Source organism: Fusarium graminearum, chromosome 4, assembly GCF_000240135.3.
Source record: "Fusarium graminearum PH-1 chromosome 4, whole genome shotgun sequence".
NCBI classification, from domain to species: Eukaryota; Fungi; Ascomycota; class Sordariomycetes; order Hypocreales; family Nectriaceae; genus Fusarium; species Fusarium graminearum.
The window spans coordinates 661,386-671,520 of NC_026477.1; the positions used below are offsets into that span (position 1 = coordinate 661,386).

The following is a 10,135-nucleotide window of genomic DNA, read 5'->3' on the forward strand; positions in this document are numbered from 1 at the left end:
CAGCTACTGGCGTTGGGATATGTTTGTTTTACATTCTACCATAGGTTTTTGTCCTATATGTGTGGATCTGTAGGCTGTGATCAGGCTTGCACTATACCGCTTGTATTTTTCTTTATATATGACTCGGTTATGAATTTTCTTATGATAAAGCTTAGGGTGACGGCGCCTAGGATGGGCTGAGCTGCATCAAATCTGGGAAGATGCATTGCATGGGACATTTTGGTTTCGAGGCTCGGGTGCGGCCTCGTCTCTATTCGGGGTCTTGTTCATGATGAATATTTACGTCTATATCTACACTAGTTCTTGTGCTCTTTTTGGATCTTCTCAACTCCAGCTTCACCACCAACATCCTTTTCGTAATCCGTTCTGACAAGCTCGAACGCTTCAGTGACTCTTCCATATGTGATTCCTCCCAATCTGCTAATCGGCCTCAAGACACCAGGATCAACCAAGTTCTTCTCCTCGTTTAGCGCATCTTCACGGACCCAGAAGCGTGTGCCCTCGAAAACAGCCATAACGCCCGACTTGTTGCCCGGTCGTGCCTTGCTGTCGAACTCCTTGATCATGTCGAGCTTGCACTCGATGCTGACAATGGCCTCGCGCACACGGGCACACTTGACAGTCTCGCAGTCGTATGAGGGTGTGAGACCCGAGATGTCCCACTCAGATACGCCGTACGGGGCATTCACACTGCATGAGTTGGCGGCCTCGACAAAGTGCTCAGAGATGATGTTGATGACACACTCGCCAGAATCAACGACGTTGCGCAGCGAGTCCTTGGCGGCTTCGAGACTGGATGAGAAGCCAACGACGAACATGGGCGGGTCGTGAGCCATCATGTTGAAGTAGCTAAAGGGCGCCAAGTTCTTGTGAGTGCCGTCGGGTGCTTGACTACTCACAAAGGCAATGGGACGGGGCACGATGGATGAGATGAGAAACTTGTAGTTGAAGCCCGCAGGACGACCCTCCTCGTGGGGATCTATAGTGACGTGCTTCTTATCGGCATCCTTTCCGAGCTTGTTGGCACCCTCACCAAAAGCCCAGTCTGCATCGACAGTCTTGGTGTAACGGAACTGGGAGGCAGTGTCAAACTCGGGACGAGAAGCCTCAACGCCCTTAAAGTCCGGGTGAGGATTGCGCTTGATGTTATCACCCATTGTGAACCGAGATGTGCTGAATAATCTTTTAGTCGAGTGAGTTGTGAGCGGTTTGAAGAGGCGGTTCAGTCTATGCATGGGAACGGGAGCAGGAGTGGTTTAAAACTATGGAGATTCTAATGGTCCCCAGTCAAGGAGGATAGCAAGAGGGGTTTCCCCGGGTATTCTATCAGGCTTGGTAAGGTTGCTAAGTCTGTTTGTAATGCGTGATAAAGCATGGTGGATTGTCTTCCCCACAGCTGTTGTGTGACCTCATTGATACAGAGTCAGGTAGCGACGTTGTTTCGGCGAATTTTATGGCAGCCGAGTCATTGAGACACTGTTAACCGAGGGGTTTTGAGGAATCAAACCTATTTCCTCTATCCGAACACACGCCAGCTCGGCAATAAAAGATTTACATGTCGGCAGATAAAGACTCGCTTTTGATTGTTAATAACCCGAGTCTAAGTGCATTGAATGACTACCCCACGTTTTCTATTCTTTGGGTTTCTCTGTTTTAGGATTACAAATAGTCTCATTTACACTTATTAGCTGGTTTATTTCTGTCTTCTTGTAAATAGTGCTAATATCACAAGTTACTGTAAATTAGTGGTATTTCTCCAAGAGTGACACTGTCGGCTCTGTTTAGATGCTGATACGGATACAGGGTAACTAATCAGCTTACATAAACACTCAATTAAAGTTGTGCATGTGACAGCGCGAACTAGTTAACGCGGCAGGTGCAAAGAGTCACTGGCCGTGATGGAAAAAAAAAAGTCATCGAGTCAACCAATGCAAAGGAAAGGAATCCCAGCCATGAAATAAGCCGTTGATGCAACTTTTGTATCACACTTATTTCCCCCCCGTCATAATCTAGCAATCTTTCTCATGCAGACATGGGGCCGTCGACGCCTCTCGCATTTATTATCTTCTTCTAGCCGACTATCATTGCTATCTATTCAACCTCGCTGCCCCTCCTCACCTGGGCCATTCGTTTCCAGGCGGAGTGGCTCCAGTCTACTCAGGCGCAAATTGTTTAAGAGGCCTTCCGACACCACTGCACTTGCACTGGCGATGTCTACCACAGTAGAGATTGCGTCTGCGCCGACCGTCGACAGTCCTGGCACTTGTCTTCTAGTCCATACCGACAGGCGCTCATACATCTTCGGACGCCCTGAAGAAGGCACTCAGCGTGCCTTTCAGAGTAGCAAGATTCGTATGGGACCAACCGAGCAGGTCTTTCTCAGCGGCACTGTCTCGTGGCAGCAGGTTGGAGGTCTCTTTGGCTATGTTCTTACAGTTGGCGGCGTGCTGGATGCGAGCAAAGAGCAGGAAGCCATCACGAACGAAAGAAGGAGAGAGAGGGGTCTGGTAGCTTTCAAAGAGTCTCCTCCTCAAGCTCTTCACATTCATGGTGGCGAGAACTTGAATCATACTCTAGCCGCATGCCGTCCAGTCATTCTACGGCAACCCATTGTTGTCAAGACACATGAGCACAGAGAGGATCCCCGCATTAACTCCATCAAACTCCTGAGGCCGGACTGGGAAGATGATTCAATTCGTGTATGGAAGATCCCAATTCAACAAGGGCGCCCCAGCAGCTCAAAGAAGCGTCGTCGTTCAAGTGCCGGCTCCGGAGGTTCCCCCGACTCCTCGGAGCCACAGTTTAAAGAACCTGCAACTCTTTCAGATTACAGGCTTGCCGCTTCCCTGGTAGAAAACCTCATGTTCAACGGCACAGTCCGGGGGAACGGCACAGTTATTCCTATCAAGCTGGCAAATGCCAGGCCTAACGATATACTCTTTTGGCGTTCAAATGGTGACTTTCAACCTTACAATGGCCCCAGGCCCGGTCACGCCAATTTCGAGGACAAGGACGAATTCGTGTGGAAGCTTCCAACTACCGAGGATTCGGAAGAATTGCGCTTCAACTATCCCAATTTAACACACCGGCCGTTGCCTCCCACGGTATATAGTCGAACCTCTATGTGCTATCTTGTCAAATGTCTGCCTCGTCGAGGTAAATTCGACGCGATAAAGGCCAAGGAGCTTAAAGTACCCGTGGTTGATTACAAGAAGTTGATTGCGGGCCAAACTATAGAAACAGAGGCAGGTGTCACTGTGACCCCTGAAATGGTTGTCGGCTCGGATATTCCCGGTCATGGATTCATCGTCGCTGACATCGAATCGCACGATCTTATCGACTCTTTCATGGGGCGACTAGAGTGGTCTTCCTCATTAATGGATGACGTTGTTGCCGTGTACTGGATCCTGGGTCCTGGGTTAGCAGGAGATGCTAGAATCCAAAAGTTTGTCGATGAGCACCCGACGTTGAAGCATTTCTTCTGTGCCAAAGACACATGCCCCAACATGATCTCCCTTGCTGGGCCTGCCCAGTTGCAGACCAAGTTACGCGTGATTGACCCTGACAGATTCAGTCTACTCGACTTTGACAACCACGTCAGGGGAGTCCTGCCTTCTGGGCCACAAGTCCAGTCTGGCCGTACTGGAAACAAGATCAACCTCATGCCCCGTCTAAGATTCGACGTTGGAAACGTTGTCCCCTTCCCCGATCTAGTGCAACAGTTCAAGTCCATCAACGAAGATGTTGAGATTATGAAGCTGGTGGAGGAGGCCTCTCGAGAAATCTCGGACCCTGAGTTTCTACGGAAGCTAGAAGAGGACGAGAAGGACATTCCCAACCGAGATACCGAGATCATTCCCCTTGGTACCGGTTCTTCAATACCGGGCAAGTACCGCAACGTCTCATCCACGCTGATTCGCGTACCTGGCATCGGCAACTACCTTCTCGACGCCGGCGAGGGCACCCTGGGCCAGATTCGACGTCTCTTTGGAGAGAAAGAAACAGGAAACATCCTGCGAGACTTGAAGTGTATTGTGATTAGCCATCTTCACGCCGACCACCACCTCGGTACTCCCATGTTGATCAAAGCTTGGTATGAGCACACTATCAACAACAGTAACGCAAAGTTGGCTATATCTTGTGTAGCACGATACCAGGCTCTTTTAGAGGAGGTGTCCCAGGTTGAGGACATTGGTTTTCACCGACTACACTTCCCTAATGCTGAGGCTGATACAAATACAAAGCGCGGCCACGGACGTTACGAGCTCAAGGACAACACATTTGGGCTCAAGGCCATCACGCGTATTCCCGTTCCTCACTGCTGGCTTGCGATGGCCACGGAACTGGAGCTCACTTCTGGCTTGCGCATTGCCTACTCGGGTGATTGCCGTCCCTCGACCGAGTTTGCCACCACATGCCAAGGCGCCCATCTTCTCGTTCACGAGTGCACTTTTGACGACGACATGATATCCCACGCTAAGAAGAAGATGCATTCCACCATGAGCGAGGCTCTGGGCATTGCGAAGCAGATGAAGGCCAGGAAGACGCTGCTGACGCATTTCTCGCAACGATACGTCAAGGCTGACTCGCTCAAGGAACAAAAGCGAGACGATAGTGGTGATGTTCTCATGGCGTTTGACCACATGAAAGTCAAGCTGGGTGATTTTAGAAAGGCGGCTGCTTTCCAGCCTGTTATTGCTCAGCTACTGGTAAAGACAAACACCTCCGGATAAGTATGTAAGAATAGCAAACGATTATAGACGTTGTACTACTACGATTTTGATTGCAACTGACCTGGTTGAAAGTGAAGATGTTTGTCTGGTCTGGCCCATGGCCTGAGCAACAAATCAATCGTTCAAGTTCTAGGATCGGATGTATCAATAACCTTTGTGACTGACTGTCTCACGATTCTACCCAGTATCTCAACACCACACATTTCGAACCAAACTGTACTAATCAATGCCCCTGGAGTTCTACAAGTATACTTAAACCTCTGAGCAGGTAGAAAACAAATTCAACTTTTCCAATCCGCTTCAATCGGCAATTCATCAAATATGACCACCAATACTGCCCTCAAACTTTATCAAAACTCAGATTCCGGCCGCGTGGCCTAATGGCTAAGGCGCTAGATTTCGGTTCTCCAGCACCCGTATCCTCTAGAGATTCCAGGTTCGAATCCTGGCGTGGTCGAAAATCAGCTGGGATATATCTTTTGCCAGTTGCTTGTACACTTTTTGTTATGTCTACTGATCGACTCTTAGTGTGAAACTCCCGCCAATCGCAGCTCATGGATTTGTTGCTCAACTAGTGTTTGGATATCTTTGGCCTCTGAGATCACCTTATTCAGGTGCCGGCCCGGTATAAGTGAGCCTCAAGTTGGATAAGTTGTCCTTTTTGAAGATCACTATTTTACCTGACCAGCCATACTTTACAACCTGCCAATTGATAAGTAAAACGGCCATTTCAACATATCATCGGAATTACTGCCGATATACTCGCACCATGTACAACATGCAACCCCACGATCCGCGTCCGTAGGCCGGGCCGGGGTCTGCATATACGTAAAGTGATCCAGCTGCCGACTCCGAAAGCGGGCCTCGAGTGCGGCTACGTTAGCTTATCGTCGCGTTTATTCAGAACCTCCCCCACGCATTTTTTTTGTCCCACGTTGGTGGTCATTCCGACATTTCTAGTCCACAGGAGCCCCTCTAGCGGTCAATTAGTGACCTTTGTTTCAATTTACTTTAGGGAAGCTCGTTTCTTCATCTTTGTCGTCTCGGTTATCCTCTTGCTCGCGAGCAACCCCTCCTGTTATCTCGACCTCGACAAAGACTCCGTCGAAATCTATAAACGATAAGATACAGCATGTCGGCCTCGCTACCTGGCTCGCGGGAACTCCCCGCTTCCCAGCATGATCTCGGAACATATATGGGACGGGTGCGCCATACAATGGGCATCACAGACCCCTCGTAAGTCCAATTGCTGCGCTCCTGCTTCAGTATCATGAACTGACCGAGCTGGCGCAATCTCCAGGACCCTTCTCGCGGGCAAGACTGGACTCGAGGCGGCCAAGAAGTTGGTGACGGATTACAAGACCGGCAAGGTCGAGCACATGTCGCCAGCATTGTGGCATGCGAAGAAGGTGGTCGACTCTACACTGCACCCTGGTATATATGGCCCTGGCAGACAAGTGCGATCGTAACACAGCTGACGAGACACCGTGCAACAGATACCGGCGAACCCATCTTCTTCCCCTTCCGAATGTCCTGCTATGTCTTTACCAATCTCGTCGTCACCGTTGGTATGCTCCAGCCCGGCATGGGAACGGTTGGCATTGTGGGATGGCAAGTCTTCAACCAGTCTCTCAACGTCGCATTCAACACCGCCAACAGTAACAAGTCGTCTCCCATGTCGACTTCTGTTTTGGTCAAGTCTTACCTCTCAGCTGTTGGAGCTTCTTGCTCTGTTGCTCTCGGTCTCAACGCTATTGTTCCTCGACTCAACGTAACACCTTCCACCCGCGCCATCCTCGGTAGACTCATTCCTTTCGCGGCCGTTGCTACAGCTGCCGGCCTCAACACCTACCTCATGCGCCGCGACGAGATTGTCAAGGGTATCGATGTTCGACCTGTCCTTTCCGAGGATGACAAGCAGAAGCTCGTCGCCGAAGGCAAGTCAGAGCGAGATGTTCCCTCGCTGGGCAAGTCTCAATCTGCTGCCAAGCGTGCTGTATACCAGACCGCTGCTAGCCGAGTCTTTACTGCGTCTCCCATCATGGTCCTCCCCCCAATGGTTCTGTACTATATCGAGAGTAAGCAGGCCTGGTACAAGAATCTCATGGAGAAGGAGTGGGTGCGTGCTCGACCAGCACTGGTCAAGGCTATCCCCCTTGGTATCAACCTGGGTCTTATCGCCGCCACCTCTTTTGCCGTTCTTCCCTTCGCTTTGGCTGTTTTCCCCCAGTACCAGGAGGTCAGCGCCAAATCGCTTGAGCCTGAATTCCACGGCAAGGGAGGCAAGGATGGCAAGGTTGTTTTCAACCGTGGTCTGTAAAAGGTCGCTTGACCTAACCACTGGAGCTGAGCTGAGCTTGGTAGTCGGACAGTGAAATATAACCCCAACCGCTGTGCAAGCTGATGGTTCGCCCACGACTTGCGGCAGCCTGAGTCTGCTTGGTAAACAAGCCAAGGATATTCCAACTCTCGGAAGAGACATGAGCAAAAGATACTTCCTCGTTGTTTTGACGGTATCAAAGATGGTTCACAAATAGGGACGGCGTTTACGGGATAGATAAAGAGTTCTTGCGTATCAGAGCTGAGTATACCGGAATGCGAGGGAGAAAAGGTTGCTTCAACCCTTAGATGGCTCGGTTAATCGATAGATCTAGACTCGCTTGTATTATCAGTAGTTATAGAATGGACTTATAACGCATATAAACATGGACTGTTCGTAATCCTCTTGTCTGGACATCACCCAAGATCTTGACCACACTCGTGATCAGAAAAGAATTTCTCGTGGGCATACCAATAGAAAGGCTGAGATTCCCAATACTATGCTCGTTGTCAAATAACTTATCGCCGTAAGGGACGATCACGAACATTCGACAATAACTCAGACCAAGGCAACGAGACTCGTAATCGAAACGTGGAAATCCATTCATAGCGTCAACTTTGACGCTAAATTCGAGACGGGCAATACGATACAGTTTGATAATTCAAACCGTTGTTATCACCAACAGCCGAGGGCTTATTTGTTCTTCTATTCGTATAGGAGAGTGGGAGTAGTCAGGATTCTCGCCACCGATCGACAGGGCTAGCCTAGGCTAAGTGCTAAGCCGACGTGTTCTCGCCGATTGAAGGAATGAAGCCAGAAATGGCAGGACCGCTGGAGCAGATGGAAGATGGATAATTATCCAGAAGCTTCTCTGTACTGGTCATGCAAGGACGAAGTTGCAGGGAAGCCTGTGTTTACTGTATAAACATTTGTATAAAGGCCCCTCACGAAATGGCAGTATATGACCTAATTAACCTGTTGAAATCGCAGGCGTCGGTTTGGTGACGATTCTGAGTGGGGCATGTATGGCTGTCAATCGTCTTGGATTGCGTAGAAGGGGCCACTGCTGAGACTGTTTGAACCTGAAGCTAAACAGGAAACGCCGAGCTCAACAGCATCTGTGAGTCGTTGTGCTATACGAACTCAAGAGTATGAGGTCCTGTATCAATCTCGGGTTTGCCTAAAGGATCTGTCAAGCATGTGAAACTATGAATAGCACGGCATAATAGCTGCAAACGATAAGTCTTGCGATTCAAATGTCCGGGCAGATGAATCGTTAAGTGCACGGGAGAAGCACCGACTCCAGGGACGACTGAGCGCCAACAAGTGAAGAATGAAGCCAGGGCAGCCAATAGGGAATCGTCAACTGACAGACTCGTCAGTTGGTCGTGGCGCACAAAGGACAGGAGTATGCCCCCACTAGCTGTCACTGGTTTTTACTGTTCTAAATGCGGATGCGTAGGTCTTTGTATTAAGCGCTGAAGAATCGACAATGCTCGCATTGTACGGATACATCTGGTGATAGAGCTGTGTGGAGGAAATGTGAGTATGAGTTTAGAGACCCATCTGAAGCCCCAGAATCCAACGGCCTGGGGTCATTAACAAGCGGATCCATTGCCGGGTGACATGGGCACATGCCGCTCCAGTGGTTAAGTGGCAGTTAAATGGGCGAATATGCGTGCATGCATATGTGTGAATACAACAACCAAGCTGCAAGCTTCATGTAATATCTCCACTCGGAACAACTGCAAAGAAGACCAAGCTTCTCCTGCAATGGAAGACTATTCGCACTGACAGTCGAGTTTGATTTGATTGAACGCACGTTTTGGTAGTGTTGCATCGGTCAAGACAGAAGTTGGATGTTTGGCTGTAGGGTAATGCTGCGACGAATAATGTCGGACGAGGATCGTGAGGTGACCGAGCTTCTCAGTCAGCCCAAACGAATGGGTCGGCAGAAGTCCAGACGACCGCTCACTGACTGGTCGCTGAAGGGTGCAGAGAAGCTCTGGAACCAAGACGGCCGCAAATCCGGATTCATTCGAGACAGACTGGTGCCCTCTCTACAATTGTGGGGTTCCTTGTTGTCTGGGGTCTCAAAAGGGCGACGGCTGACGGCTTGATAGTTGCTTTCAATAGCCGTCGTGAGCAAACACCAAGACAAACTGAGAGACTAACTCTTGACAGTCAGTACCACTGTACGCGTCGATCCAACCCACCTGATATGAAGAGTGAGCGAACAATAACCATGTACCCATGAATACAACACAGAACAGAGCAATTCAAGACGGAACGTACAAGGCACGGGGTTGCCAAATCGTCGAGGGTTGGCCAAGGCCCACTACCGGCGTCACCCTGCCCTGGGGCGAAATGTGGTAGATACAGTGCCCAGCTAGACTCGTCCAGACGATGAAAGTTGAACTTTCTTTCAAGCCGCGGAGAGGTACCAACGGGCGAACCGAAGCATATTTGGCAATGCGTTCCTGGCTTTACCGCAATGAAAAAAGATCCATCGAGAATCATGTGAAATTCCAAATGGACGAAAAGGAGCGGAGATGATTGTTCACGTTCTAATTTGAGATCGATAGGCAAGGTACATGTTTCCAGTCGTGTGTGGATTTGTGTTTCTGTAGGGTCGTGTTCAGCTTTGGCGTTCCTGCCCATGAATGGGCCTCATGACGTATATCGAGCATATTGCAGCGTAGCCTTTTGTCCGCCGTGTTTTTGTATGAGCTCTCTTAAATTGAAAAACTCAATCTAACTCTATATGAAGTGTAACATGAGTTCTGGAACGCAACAAGTGAAAGGATAAAGGTAAGCGAGGGTCAAGGCGCATTGTGTTTTTTCTTTTCTTTTTCTTTTGGTTGGGGCAGAACTGTCAGTCTAAAAGCTAGAGGAAGGAGGGAGCGGAAGGTACTCCCATCATGAAACCTTTGAAGTACCATGGCGTGCAGATTTGGACTAAAACAAACAAATGATCCGAAGATGGTACCTGCGGGTCAGCAGCGTCTTTGTACCTGCGGCATCAGTCACGAAACGGGCCCTCCTTTCAGGTCGTCATCTCCTACCATCATGACACGATAAG

General features: G+C 49.5%; 4 protein-coding genes and 1 non-coding gene across 5 annotated transcripts; 3 read left to right on the forward strand and 2 right to left on the reverse strand.

Moving 5' to 3' along the window:
* Positions 1 to 296: 296 nt before the first annotated feature.
* FGSG_06634 (uncharacterized protein) lies at positions 297 to 1,157 on the reverse strand (the record flags this gene model as incomplete). The annotated part of the gene is made up of 1 exon (XM_011327955.1): positions 297 to 1,157. The coding sequence occupies one exon, from the start codon at positions 1,155 to 1,157 to the stop codon at positions 297 to 299; it is 861 nt and encodes a 286-aa protein (XP_011326257.1).
* A 1,053-nt stretch (positions 1,158 to 2,210) lies between these two features.
* Positions 2,211 to 4,733, forward strand: FGSG_06635 (uncharacterized protein; the record flags this gene model as incomplete). The annotated part of the gene is made up of 1 exon (XM_011327956.1): positions 2,211 to 4,733. One exon carries the CDS (start codon positions 2,211 to 2,213, stop codon positions 4,731 to 4,733), a length of 2,523 nt encoding a protein of 840 aa, XP_011326258.1.
* A 366-nt stretch (positions 4,734 to 5,099) lies between these two features.
* Positions 5,100 to 5,190, forward strand: FGSG_20658. Its single transcript has one exon. It is a non-coding gene; the product is annotated as a tRNA-Arg (tRNA).
* A 508-nt stretch (positions 5,191 to 5,698) lies between these two features.
* On the forward strand, positions 5,699 to 7,433 carry FGSG_06636 (uncharacterized protein). The gene is made up of 3 exons (XM_011327957.1): positions 5,699 to 5,969; positions 6,034 to 6,167; positions 6,230 to 7,433. Exons 1-3 carry the CDS (start codon positions 5,866 to 5,868, stop codon positions 7,051 to 7,053), a joined length of 1,062 nt encoding a protein of 353 aa, XP_011326259.1. The 5' UTR covers positions 5,699 to 5,865; the 3' UTR covers positions 7,054 to 7,433.
* Positions 7,434 to 8,983: 1,550 nt separating this feature from the next.
* On the reverse strand, positions 8,984 to 9,573 carry FGSG_12953 (uncharacterized protein; the record flags this gene model as incomplete). The annotated part of the gene is made up of 2 exons (XM_011327958.1): positions 8,984 to 9,223; positions 9,349 to 9,573. The coding sequence occupies 2 exons, from the start codon at positions 9,571 to 9,573 to the stop codon at positions 8,984 to 8,986; spliced, it is 465 nt and encodes a 154-aa protein (XP_011326260.1).
* Positions 9,574 to 10,135: the final 562 nt, after the last annotated feature.

What these genes read in the sequence shown, in the direction of transcription:
- FGSG_06636 (XM_011327957.1), top strand. Translation starts at nt 5,866, where the DNA reads ATGTCGGCCTCGCTACCTGGCTCGCGGGAACTCCCCGCTTCCCAGCAT. An exon ending in ATGGGCATCACAGACCCCTC is followed by an intron (nt 5,970 to 6,033) that starts GTAAGTCCAATT and finishes CGCAATCTCCAG; the next exon opens with GACCCTTCTCGCGGGCAAGA. An exon ending in CGACTCTACACTGCACCCTG is followed by an intron (nt 6,168 to 6,229) that starts GTATATATGGCC and finishes ACCGTGCAACAG; the next exon opens with ATACCGGCGAACCCATCTTC.